Source organism: Lycium ferocissimum, chromosome 1, assembly GCF_029784015.1.
Source record: "Lycium ferocissimum isolate CSIRO_LF1 chromosome 1, AGI_CSIRO_Lferr_CH_V1, whole genome shotgun sequence".
In the NCBI taxonomy this organism is placed as follows: Eukaryota; Viridiplantae; Streptophyta; class Magnoliopsida; order Solanales; family Solanaceae; genus Lycium; species Lycium ferocissimum.
Window position 1 is genome coordinate 12,386,833 of NC_081342.1, and position 13,637 is coordinate 12,400,469.

At 38.2% G+C, this 13,637-nt stretch overlaps 1 protein-coding gene across 1 annotated transcript; it reads right to left on the minus strand.

Annotated features, from left to right (window-relative positions):
* Positions 1-860: 860 nt before the first annotated feature.
* LOC132048526 (peptide chain release factor APG3, chloroplastic) lies at positions 861-8,552 on the minus strand. Its single transcript, XM_059439329.1, has 15 exons — positions 8,363-8,552; positions 7,854-7,910; positions 6,891-6,971; positions 6,741-6,798; positions 6,482-6,585; positions 6,304-6,355; positions 5,279-5,328; positions 4,830-4,895; positions 4,568-4,732; positions 4,184-4,256; positions 3,960-4,092; positions 2,355-2,412; positions 1,731-1,778; positions 1,327-1,410; positions 861-1,228 (listed from the first exon to the last, which is right to left on the minus strand). The coding sequence occupies exons 1-15, from the start codon at positions 8,486-8,488 to the stop codon at positions 1,160-1,162; spliced, it is 1,224 nt and encodes a 407-aa protein (XP_059295312.1). The 5' UTR covers positions 8,489-8,552; the 3' UTR covers positions 861-1,159.
* Positions 8,553-13,637: the final 5,085 nt, after the last annotated feature.

Genomic DNA, 13,637 nt, shown 5'->3' on the forward strand with positions numbered 1-13,637 from the left:
GCATTACGCTTCCGATCAAAGGCTTTCTATCACAATCTTGATGATTCAGAAGTGCATCTCGTTCTTGAGTAGCTGTGCGACTCCATCCTGTTTTTCTTTTTAAAATTAAATAATCATTTCGTCTGAATATGTTACTAAATTGTAAGGTTTCATGGTGAATATAGCACTCTTCGATTACGAAAATTTGTATGATGTTAGATACGATTTCCAATGATAAAAATATGTTCCATTTAAAATAAAGGTTAAGATTAAAGTACAAGAATCAATACATCTAATAATAATTTCTTAAGATTCATAATGTAACGGTCAATACATCTTATTTTTTGTTTTCAGAAACTGGTTTTTAACTATATTGGTATAAAAGATTACTCCATATACTTAGAAACTAAACAAAATGAAATAAGTTACATTTTCAATAAGAAAAACTTTTACTAAACTGGTTAATTCACCAAATAATAATAATGTCATTTTTCAAAGACGGGAAAAATAATTAATCATTAAAATGTTACAGGTAGAAATAATTAAGAAACCCTTTACAAAATTGTAGTCAAATCAGTAGCAAAAGATGGAGAAAGTTCATGCGACTTCCATAAGTTTCTAAACATCAAATCAATTAAATGTGATAATCTCTTTTAAACTTTGCAGTTCTCTTAGGTTGATCTTTTACTCCGACCCATATATAATACATCAATCAATTTAATGTCATTTGCTTTGTACCTAATCAAATTTTGTATCATAAATCAGAAGGAAAAAAAGGGGTAAAAAAAAAAAAAAGAAATCAGGAAACAGATCCGTAAAATATCAGCGTTATGCACAAGCGATACATTGGTTTTCAAATAATGAACTCGATGAGGGCAATATGCACAAGCAAATATATTGATTTTCAAATTGATGAGGGGCATATGCACAAGCAATACATTAATGTTCAATAATGAACTCCTTGTCGAAGTGTTCTGTAACATTTAGAAGCTAAGTTCCTAAATGGCGATCTGACAGAGCTCCCGGTTAGCACTAGATTTCCTCATTCGTTTGTACTAATCCTAGATTGACAACAATTGTAACAAGAATGATATCCTTATGGTACATTTAAACACTGCTGATCCGGGGACCAATCAGGGATTTGTGCGACAAGTGTTCCACGAAGGAAGGTCTCAAATTGTTAAGCAGGTGCACTGGCAGATTCAGCAAGTTCTTGCAGTAACTCTTGTTGCTCCAAAGTAGAGCAAGACTGCACAAAGACAAAATTGGCATGACAGTCTTAATGGAAATTCTTACCATCCCCTCCCCTGAGGGATTTCGAATAGCTACTCTGCAAAAGTAACATACCTGCACAGCCGTCTCAATGTCACCCTCAAGAAACGACATAAGAGAAAAGTTCATTTTTAGCCGATGATCAGTCACTCTATTGTCCTGTGAATATCAGAGAAAAGATATCAGAATGATGGAAAGATGGCGTGCAGGGGCGGGTAATCCAAAAGAAAACCTTAGGAACCAGTCAGAATATTTCCAGAATGCAGAAACAGGAGTATGCTTCATTTGTACTATCACTTCTTAAACATAATCAGGAAAAACACAACAAACATTCTGAGTTTCCATATTCGGTAAAACTACTTGATTCTATGAACCAAAATTGCAGTTCAAGAGAGTGGTAGGATATTATACCATTACAAAATCGGATGCCAAAAGTTTCTTTTGGGGAAAAACATATTTTCCAGTTCAAGGCTAATTACCTTGTAGTTGTATGTCCGAATTTTTTCTGACCGAGCACCAGTACCTACCTGTCATTGTAAATATAAATAGTCTAATCAGGAAAATTGGCAAGATATCTTGTGCTCGTGCTCTTTAATCTAATACGATAATTTAAGAGATCATAAGGCTTAAAATTGACCGTATCATAAATATTGTATCAACTTGACAACTTGTTCATGCTATATTAACCCAGGAAACAACTACAACATTTAGGGGTCAATTGGTTTTGCGGCTCATTACAATTTTTTTTTTATATAGTTTTATGTCAAATCTCCCAAGATATATTTATTTTTACACCCAACAGATCTTGCAGGATCATTTTCTTCCATTCAAATTGTAAAGAGTTGTGCAACACCATTTCCTCGACATTTATCTGTCACAAACACCATATCAATATGAAAGGTTTGTAGTAGTGAAGGTTTATATATTAGATGATCAGCAGGTAGACATATGTATGCTACTTGAACTTCGGAACATATAGGTATGGTCTGTATGGATATCATTTCAGATTAGACCATTTTAAAGAAAATATGTTGTCAAGCATGTTGATTTGAGTTTGCCCCTTCCTATGCTAGTTCAACGATGTGAAGGCTTAGTCATCTTACCTGCAATTTTCTCTGGTTTCTTATCGACTCCTGCTGCTCCCTTAACTTAATCTCATACCTGGAAGAACGTCACAAGTCATACTTCATGCACATATAATAGTAATTCCAGAAATTATGAACATAGTAAATATTTACATAAACATCACCTCATGTTAGTATAAAGAAAAAGCATGTGCAGGAGTGAAATAACAAGAATGGGCCAATTATAAAGAGGATGCATATATAGGACATAGAATGTCCATGGCTCTTCAGCCTAGACAGTTATTCCGAGGACCAACAAGATTTTGGTTCTAGTTCACTAGCAGATAATGCATGTCTGAAACTAATGACATATTTCCTTGCAAGTAAGATTACGTAGAGATTCATCTATACATATGACCATCATAGAACTTGTAAAATGGTGAAGATCGACTAGGAAAGGGATGACACAGAGGTGTAGCTCTTGGACAATTTTCCTTCCAGTGATTGTCTTGATTTATCGATCACCGGCCCTATACGCCGGTGACCAAAATTTTGACAACCCCAAATCACATAGCCTTGTGGACTTCCAGAAAAGCGATTGAAGTGTCAAACCACATGATGTGTAAAAAAAGTAGTCACAAAATGAATTTAAGTATAAAACACACCTAAAAGATAAAAGGCAAACTATAATAGACCTTTATGGTCATCTGAAACTTTGTTGATCCACATCATTAATAAATATGTGTTTGTTTGATGCATGGGAGACTTAAAAGTTAGTCTATGTCAGAGTATGAAACATTTGAACCTGGAGCAGCCATGTGCATATCATTGTCATAGAACATAGCCAATACTAACAGATTCTTCCTTAATCGTGCAGGTTTCTCTAGTTCATGCTGTTGTACATGGCAAGGTTATCTAGATATGAAGAACATATATCACATGCTTAATGAAAAGCATATCTGACACGGGGGTGGATTTAGGTGGGGTTGAGGGTGTTCACCCGAACACACTCGGCAAAAATTATACTGTATATATAGGGTAGATTTTTTGTATTTATGTACATATATAAGTTTTGAATACCCTAAACAAATGCAAAAGGTTAGCTCAAGTGGTCTAGGGTGTTCAAAATTCACCCTAGCATCCAAGGTTCGATTACAGAGACAACATTATTTTTTATGTTTAGCTTTTGTTATTTTTTTCGAACCCCCTGAGTGAAAATCCTGAATCCGCCACTGAATTCTGACACAGGCAATCATTTAAAGTTATGATTTCACTCTTAAACTAGCAAGAGTAGCAATGAAGGTGTTCTAAGCAGTGAATTTCTTTGACATGCAAACAAAACAATTCCGCAGAATTGAAGTAAAGATCCATCAGACGTAGTGGTAAGCGCAAACACCAGAAACTTTCTTTATAGGATCTATAAAGCAGTACTTCAGGTTCATATCAGTAAGTTTCTTAAGCAAACATATCTCGTTGCTTTCAGAAAAGGTCAACTATATAAGCAAGGGCTTCTCACCTAATCCATAGGAGTAATCTCATTCAGATCTGAGTTGAGCAATTCTGTTTTTTATCTTTTATTTTTATATAATAAAGTTCATTAACTCCATTACGGGAAATTCTGATATGTGAATCAATGTCACTTACAATTTTGCTCTCAATAGTTGGAAAGCACGATTCTTGTTTTTAAGCTGACTCCTTTCTTCAGTACAAAATATTCTAATTCCGGTTGGTTTATGGTAAAGATCTACTGCAGTCTCCACCTTGTTAACATTTTGCCCTGCATAGCATAATCATGCATTAATATGTGCATGTCGAAAAGTTCATGTTTAGGGAAATGTAGTAGAACATGAAGTTGAATCATCATCTACCTCCAGCACCACCAGAACGTGCTGTTGTTAGTTCTATATCCTTCGGGTCGATTTCCACATCAACTTCATCGGCCTGAAACCAGATAATATATCAAGGATGAAACCAAAAGAAATAATAAGTGCAGAACAACAGGGAACTCAAAAGACCTACGGATACCTAGGGAAAAGCAACAAAAAAGAACATCATAAAAACATTAGGAAAAATTGGAAGTCTGGTGACTGACGGAAACTTGGGCATGCATGGTGATTTAAATGATGCAGCAAGCTATGTGATTGCTACAACATCTGGGGATGAACTTGCAGATAGTACAATTACATAAAAAAGATGGCCATATTGAGATGAACTAAATAGCAGAGAATTTTGAGTGAACACGTGTAGCTAACCTCAGGCATGATAGCAACTGTTGCCGTAGAAGTGTGAACACGGCCTTGAGTTTCTGTTAGCGGTACACGTTGAACTCGATGAACACCAGATTCATATTTCAATTTACTATAGACTCGGTTGCCTTTGATCTCCATCACATATGTTTTATATCCTCCTTTTTCAGCCTTGACAAAAGATGATGTTAAATAGATCAGAGGAAGAAACTATTTCTTTCTAGAAAATGAAAATGTATATGTCAATTAGAATTTAGTACATATTTACCTCGGAGCAAGAGATCGGAGCAAACTTCCAAGAGTTTCGTTCGCTGTATTTCTCATACATACGCACCTAAATGATGTCAAAGCGAAGAAGAAATAAGTGTGCCACGCCATGAGATCTGAGTTCTTCATTTCACAGTATTTGGAAAAGCAATAACCACTTCCTTCATAACTCAGTGGATGAAATAACACTTTAAAGACTATATTGGTTGGTAATGTAACGGTGACCAAGATATTTAAAGTCACATTTATTTATTTCTTAGCTGTCAGCAAGCTATTGCACTTTGGACCCGTAAAAGCCAATATGTTGTAAGGCAACATATACTGTCTAGCGCATGTCACTGTTACAAGAGTTGAATGAACAGAGAAATTAAACTACTTTTTTTGCAATATCTCAAAAAGTATCACAACTATATAGGAGAATCCAGAAGGACTAAGGGAACATGTACCTACAAGATCACCAGCCCAAATTCCAGCCTCATCTCCGCCAGCACCCGCCCTGACTGCAACACAGAAGAGTTAAAGACCTTTACCCAGAATTAAAGCTTTTTGTGAAAAAAATAACTTAAATAAACATATAAGAGCGAGAGTATTCAAAATTAAACAGCATACAGGGGCGCACATCACACATGCCGATTAACCCTTAAATTTCAATATTTGTAGCTACTGATGTGCTAGAATCTAAAGTGGTAATCATGCCACATCCAAGGATTTATAAGCTGGACAACTATTAGAGGACTTGCAAACAACGAGATGCTATCAGCGTGAGTTGTTCTCGATTTCATCAAATCTGCAATAACATAAATGTAAAACTCAATGTGTCCATTTAAAGGGACACACGATGATGGCATGTACTCTCCCAGTCATCAATTAACTTACTTCTGTTTTATCCCGTCCATAAAATATGAGCTATCTCCTATATTGGAAAAGATTTTTCCTCCAACAATTTAAGAAAATATAAGATAGTACTAATTTATATCAACTCAAATTTGATAATAGTACTAATTTGTATCAACTCAAATTTGATGTGAGTCTTTTGATTAACTTTTCCAGTTTCTCACATTCGACACTTTTTTTTTCTTTTTTTGAAACTGAATCACATTTGAAACATTTTCCTCTTAAACTCTGTGAAAACCAGTCAAGGCATATTAATTTTATTTCGATGGAATAAAAGAGTCTGTAAAGACATTTAATAGTCTGGTGCAATCAAAAAACGTATTTTTCTAAAATACCCTACATGTTGTGTTTAACGTCTCAATTAACTCGCCACTAACCTTACCTTTTGCTCCACTTCTAAATATCTCAAGAAAAGCCTCATGGTTTTTACATCTGCTCATTAAGTTCCTACAAATATTCTACTTTATTATCAATTGGATCACTTAATTGTTGTTTGAAGTTCATGAATCTGAAACTAAGACGCAGAGCAGAAAACTCTACGAACAAATAAAGAAAATAAGGCAAAGTAAAAGAATATATACCTTCAAGCATAATATTCCTAGCATCAAGAGGGTCACTTGGAAGGAGCATTAACTGCAATCATGAGGAATATCGTCATAATCCCACAAAAATTCCGTAAAAAAAGTAAATATGAGAACTATCTGGGAACTGAAATAAGAAAGGTAAATAAAAATATTTTAATAGAAGAACTGTAACAACCTTAAACTTCTCCTCTAGCTCTTTGATTTGTTCTGTCAAGGATTGAATTTCAGAAGCTACCATCTCAGCCATGTCCTCGTCAGTGCCAGCTTCTTTAGCTAAAGCTGCCAGGAATAGAAGAGATTGTCACATATATGTATAAAGTATAAACTGCTACAAACAGCAGCAGTCTAATGAAAGCATGGAGGGAGAGCTAGCAAGTGGCAATAAAAATTCTTTTCAGGAAAATGTTAGGAGTATCACAAAAGTGGAAGATAACCTTTTGCTTCTTCCAGTTGCTTCTCACATTCCTTGAATTTCTTGTATGTTAACACGACCTAGCTCAAAAACAGGCAACAAAAGTGTGAATAAAATAGAGTGTATCTTGTCAAGGGTAAGAAGGAGATAAAATGACAGTTAAGTGAGGTACTTCATCTAGCTCTGCCATTGACTGCGCCAGCTTCTGATATTCACTTGGATTTGAGACAACATCTGGATCAGCAAGCTTAACCTGAAAGTTATTCAGTAGTTTTAAATGTAATTCCTGGGCTTTCCACATTATAAAGGAAATATGAGAAATTTGACCACATTTTATATAGGCTTAGACTTTGAATCAGCCAAATAGGAGACCTGTCTCAAATAATATGTTGCAAAAACCTAATTCACCATATCTTTCTGTCATAACTGCTTGAATAAATTAACATAAATATTCAAATAATACCAAAACACTGCTAACAGAGTCTTAAATGCAAACTTAAGGTCCAGATCACTCATCTGCTGAATGTAGCATAACTCTTTAACTAACCATGTTATGGTCAGGCTGAGCCTAAGTCTTCCAGAGCGTACAAATTTGAGAAGACATTCACATGAATAAATCAATAATACCATACTACAACGCTTATTGAATTAATTCGTCTAAACCAGTTTTTCAAGAAATTTTAACTCAATACCAGACTAATATGAATCCTCTATATCCTTCCACTCAATTCAGACCCAATATTTTATTTCAAAGACTAATCTTCGTGTCCATATATGATTTTTGTTTATCTCCTTTAAACAAAGTGTTAGGTTCATTCCATCGACCTATCACACCCCTCTTCTTTTAAGAGGAACTATTTTCACTAAAGGGGTTGTTTGGTAGCTGGTTTGGAGGTGAGTTATGCAGGGTAGAAAATGCAATAACTAAAACCTGCATAATCAATCCCTGTATAAACTAATACATAGATTCCCTCATAACTAATCCTTGTATTATTAATACCTACATAACTCGAACCAACGACCAAACGAGTAATTTGCAAATCCAGAAAGGAGTGCAAACAAAACAGGAAATTCAAATGAAGACAACAAATTCTTGGAAGTTCAAAAAGCATAACAGATTCAGAAAGAAGCATACCGACAATTCTTTCCACCTTTTCTCAGCTGATTCAAGTTTTGTAATTAGATAAGGCTCCTGCAATATTCCACAACAACAAGTATTAAAAATGATTACATCAGAAAAAGCTTAACATAACAATATCCAATTACTTTTACTCACTAAACCTAAATTCCTAAAATTCACATCCATTACCACACATCGCATTACTGATTAATCAAAATTTAGGCAATACTCCCTCTCTCCCAATTTATGTGGCACAGTTCGGATTTACTTTACCTTTTAAAATATAACTTCCATATTTGGAAATTAGGTAAAAAGTACTATAAGTCACAATAATTAAAAAATCCATGAAAAATTGCTGTCAGTAAAACTCATTTGACTACTCTCGAAATCCGAAAAGTACCACGTAAATTGAAAGAGAGGGAGTATATTTTTATTTTTTGTTCACTCTTCATTCTAATTATTCAAAATTATGGTTATATGTATTAATTTTATGGGGTAAAAGAGATAGATAAAATAGTACGGACCGCCATGCAAATGATTCTTCTTGTAGAAGGAGTGAAAGCTGTTCGTCCATTAGAGGAACGGCGTCGTATTGGCCATTGAATCGAAGATATTCCGGCAAAGAAGCCTGTGTTAGATAGAGTATTCATATGGTTCTTTGTTGCAGCTCTGTAAGACTGAATGAATGGATAACTAAACAGGTTGTGTGTATTTACGAGAGTGGAGGGACCCGGGAATATATATAGTGAGGAGGTGAAGGATTTGTGGGTCATTTGCACTTTTATCCCTTGTTTTTTTTTTTTTTTTTTGGTTTTGAAGACAACTTTATATTAATATAATTAAGAGTACACAGGGAGCTGATGCCCAAAGGCATATACATCAGTAGTAATAGTAGTACAAGGAAATCCTACACTAGATACCATGGGAGAGATAGAGTCCCCGTTAATTTCGTAAAGGATTGTTAACAAAGGTTGATGACTGCGCTATTGAAGTTGTGGAGACCGTTGGTGTGGAACAAAAAGCCGTTGTAGCGTGCTCTCCAGTTGGTCTTTGATTTTTCATATGTCAAAGGTGCATGTTCCCAGCATAGTCATCCGAGAGAACTTGATAAACAAAAAGGGGGGCTGGTCAAAAAAAGTTATCCGGCTTCCCGTCAAGTCTGAACCAAAATAATTTGCACTTTTATCCCATTTTGTGCTGCTCTCTAATTTTTGCTCTCTAGATAAATAAATAAATAAATAACCTTTTTTTTTTGCTGCGCATAAATTTATATTTTTGTTCACCATAATATTTCGCGCTCTCAAAATTTTATTATGCTAGATATAAATTTGATTTTGAAGGAAAAAAAAAATTAAAATCAGCCCATTCGAAAGGATAACAATTCAAAACGGACATTTCGCAGGAATGCTCTTATTTTTCGAGGTGGTCTTTAATTTTTGCTCTGGGTTAAAAAAGTGTCCAAAAATACCTTGACATTCTGTAGCAAAGTAAAAAAAAAAATCGCAAGGCAAGATTTCATAGCAAACTATGTCTATTCGGGATAAAGTTATGCCTTAAGGCATAGTTCTGTAAAAGTTAAGATATCCTACAAACTGTGTATTAAGGCATAGTTTCTACGTAAAAGTTATACCTTTCCCTTGTCCGGCATAGTTCTATAGGATACTACAAAATAGGCATAGTTTGCTATGAAAATTTTATCTTGCGAAATTATCTTTTTACTTTGTTGAGATTCAAACACGAATCTCTAATTTTGTATATACGCAAATAAGGATACTTTGGGTCACAAATTTTCATTAATTGGGAGATAGAGGCAAAAATTAAAGATCACCGATTTGAGAGGCAAAAATTAAATACCACCGATTTGAGAGACAAAAACTAAACACCAGTCCACATGAACGACAATCCGCGCAAATTTTTTAATTAGAAACCAACCAATTTGGAGGACAAACCGTGCAATTTCTTTCTTTAATGGAAATTGGACATTTCGACCTGTAGACACTTCTAGTGAGTAAGCCCAAAGCCCAAGGATTGATTGTGGACATGGGCTCAAAGATGAACCACCTGTGTGGCTGTGTCTGTCCATGTGCCACGTCAAGTTATCCAGATGCCTTCTTTTGGGGTGGTCTTTAATTTTTTGTCCCTCAAATTGCTGATCTTTAATTTTTATCCTTCGCTTAAAAAGGTGGCCGAAAATATCTCGAGGTTTCGGGTTCGAATTCCCGCTCAGTCAAAAAAATAATCGCAAGGCCATACTTTTACAAAAACTCTGCTTTATGCGGCAAACTTTGCCTTGTATACGGTAAAAACCGGGTAAAGTTTGTCCGGTGAAACTCGGGATCAGTAAAGGAAGAGAGCGAACGGTAGTGTCTCGATCCGGCTTTGCTTGAATTCGTTGTATCCGGAGATAACTCCTTATCGTGGTTGGTCGGTGTCCGATCCCTATACGGCCGAGTCCGATTGTGGTCGTTCGCCCGGCTCGAATAGTAGCGAAATCGGCGGTGGGCCGTTAGCCCTAGCTTCTTCGTGACCATTCCGATCGTGCCGTTGGTCCAGGATAATCGGTTATTCGCTCGCCACGCGCGTGAGAATCCGCCACTCCTTTCTTACGACGCCGTACGGTGTCGACCGTACGACCTAACCTTATCCATATTAGGTTTTCTTTATCCTAAAAGGGCCCATGATGTATAGGAGGCGTAGAGAAAAACTATAACATAGGAGGCATTCTCTCATTTTCTGGGTTGGCTTTTCGCATCCAAGAACTTTGTGCTTTGAATATTTATATATAAAAATCTCCTTTTGGTTTCCCGAGACTTTGGTCCCATTTTACGACTTAATAATCCATTGAACCACTTCATTCAAACATTGCTTGAAATATACATAAGATCTAACATAAAACACACAATTCCCAATATCATTATCCAGTTTTTAGCACACGAACTCATATTTAGGCCATTTCATAAGCAAAATATACATATACAACTTTGTTTACCAAAAAATAGATTAAAAAAAGCCACATATCCTATACCTCATTTACAAATTCAACTTATTATCCGATTTCGGGGTAAAATCAGCTTTGCGCCCACCGCGGGGCTAGGATTATCGTGGTCTTTGATCTTCTCTACACGATTTCGGTTCTCTATCGTTCGTCACCGCGAAACGACGAAATGGCTAACAATGAGAGTCGGTCACGTCAACAACGAAATCAGTGGCCGAAAATGATAACGTCGGGTTGCGGGGGTTGCCGAATCCCGATCCGCTTCCGAATTCGTCGATTCGAGGGGAGGGCCTCAACCGACAAAATACCGTGAACCGAGAGAACGCCGCTTGATGCCACCGATCCTTTAAATACTTTTAATTGCTATTTTGATCAAGGCACATGGCGTAAAGCGCCGAATGCCGGATGATATTAATTTGCGTCTATTTTGAAATGTTGCGGGAACAAAGAGCAATGCCATTGCCGAGCAAGGGTTGCGATAGCCCGATCGTTGTGCCTAAGGAAGATTCGGCTCGAGGAAGAGGGTAAAGTGCTACGGAACTCGAAAGAAGCTCAAATGGTTGAAGGCGCAATGGGTCCCGAGGCGTTCGTCTACCGAGGTGAGCCGAGGATGCCGGAGACGCCGGCAAACGGTAGACTCAACCGAGAAAAAGGGTCGAGACCTACAACTCTCGAGTGGACCGGATTCCGGCTCCTCCCATTCGAAGGGGCCTGACATTCAAGAGATATATCTGAGAGGCCTTTTCCTCCGAGCGCGGCACCTAAGCCGATCCCGAAGAGGTTTAAGATGCGGATATCCAAAAATATTATGGCACGACGGATCCTCGAACACGTAACCTCATACACTTGTGCTATAAAGGAGTAACGATCTCGAAAGACAAAAATCGAGTCCGTTGTCGCTGAAAAAAATTCGGGAAACGTTGTCAAAGGGGCATTAGCTACGATGACCATCTGCCCGAGCATTCGATCACTTTATTTGAAATGCTTGCGGATGCGTTCATAAAGGCTCACCGGAGCCCCGAGGAAGGTCCCCGGCACTTGTAAGGCGGATATTTTCCTGATAGCCCAAAGGACGATGAGTTCCGGCGGGAGTTCGTCAATCGTTTCCAAAGGAACGGATGGAACTCCCTCGGTTCCGGAGGAATGGGCAAGACAAGCGTTCACCAAAGAGCTTAATCCCCGAAGTTCGACGGCTTCGTTCAAACTCAAGAAAAATTCTTTAATACGAGGAACGTGACTCCGGCGTACGTGCACAACCGGTACGGAGTCCAAGATTCGGAGTGGAGGATGATCGGCTCGAACTTCCTCCGAGTCCGGTAAATCTAGGTAAAGGACTCGAGAGGTTTAGAAGAAATTTTGACCGGAGATGCGACCATCAAGGGAAGATATCGCCGTATCCCCGCCGGAGAAAATAAACTTTAGACCGGGAAAATCGAGGTCCGGTCCAAATAACACTCAAAAAGGGAGGATATGTAAGAACCGAACGTCCGTCAAATAGCGGGGGTTATGCGTTTAGAAGTCAAGGTTTTGGTCGGCAACCAACGGGGGATCCGCCGAGAATATCGAATACAACTTCTAGTGTCAACGCCTCGGACTCTCAGACGTCACAGTCGGCATTCGCGTTAGGCAAGGTGGCCGAGACCATCGGGGCTCCGATCCCCGGCCAACGGACCCGAACATGATTTGTGAATATCATGGTACTCATGGTCACAAATCGAAGACTGTCGCCAATTACGAGAAAGAGGCTGCGATTCTTGAAAAACGGCACCTTCGTGAATTCTTGAGTGAGCGGGCCAAAACCCACTACATGCGAAAGTGAGTCGAACAGCGGGAGTGAACCTAAGAGAGCACAGAAACGATATAATCAACATGATAATCGAGAGTGCTGAGATATCCCTAGAGGATAGGTAATGAGGAGGAATGAAGAGCGAGCATTTTTCAATCGTCCGTGAAAAGACAACCGGGATCATGCATCCGAAGGCTCCATCACTTTCAAGAACGAAGATGCGGAAGGCATCATTCAACCACACAATGATGCACTGGTAATTTCTATTCTTATTTTTAAATCTCAGATTAAACGTATTCTAATCGACTCACTCTGTGAAATTTCGCACATCATCCCAAAGCAGAGTGGCTGATCAGCTAAGGCTACTCGACTGCATCGTACTTGGCCCGGTGCTTAGTGGATTCAATATGGCCAGGAAACTACGGTGGCAGATCTCCCCCCGCGCTCAACATCGACGGTGCACCATCCAGCAGACCGTGTTCTATGTAATCGAGGATACGAAATACAACGCATATCGTCGGGTAGCCGTGGATACATAGTACGAGAGGCCGGCTGCCTACCTTACATCACCGAAGTTCCCGATCTCGAGGGATAAAACTATCCTAGGAGAACAACTCAAAGAAGAGAGATGTCGCAATGAAAATCATTACCCCTCAAGCTCAAAAAGCCGGATCAAAAAGGAAGGACATCCGGACAAGGATTCCAAATGGCAATTACCGTTAACTTGTCCAAGAATGAGCAAAAAGATTGATCGGGACACCGAAGACGACTTCAACATACCTAGATCATTCGTCTTTGGGATGAGTCGGACGCGACAAAATCTACAATAGAGAATTTGAGCAAGTCATCTTGTTTGAATATCTCACAGGACGAAGGTATACACCGGGCACGGTTAGCCTTCGGAGCTCGGGGAACAAGTTAATTAAATTTCTTCAAGACTAATCTTGTTTTGTACGGTCGCATATAGATATGACGGGTGTGTCGCGGAAGTGACAACTCATAAGCTAGTCTCGATGGA

Bases quoted from the DNA above. Each gene is read 5' to 3' on its own strand.
- LOC132048526 (XM_059439329.1), bottom strand. From the start codon at position 8,488: ATGAATACTCTATCTAACACAGGCTTCTTTGCCGGAATATCTTCGATT. The intron at 6,972-7,853 runs GTATGCTTCTTT...AATAACTTTCAG, and splicing joins AAAGGTGGAAAGAATTGTCG to GTTAAGCTTGCTGATCCAGA. The intron at 1,779-2,354 runs GTAAGATGACTA...TTACAATGACAG, and splicing joins GAAACCAGAGAAAATTGCAG to GTAGGTACTGGTGCTCGGTC.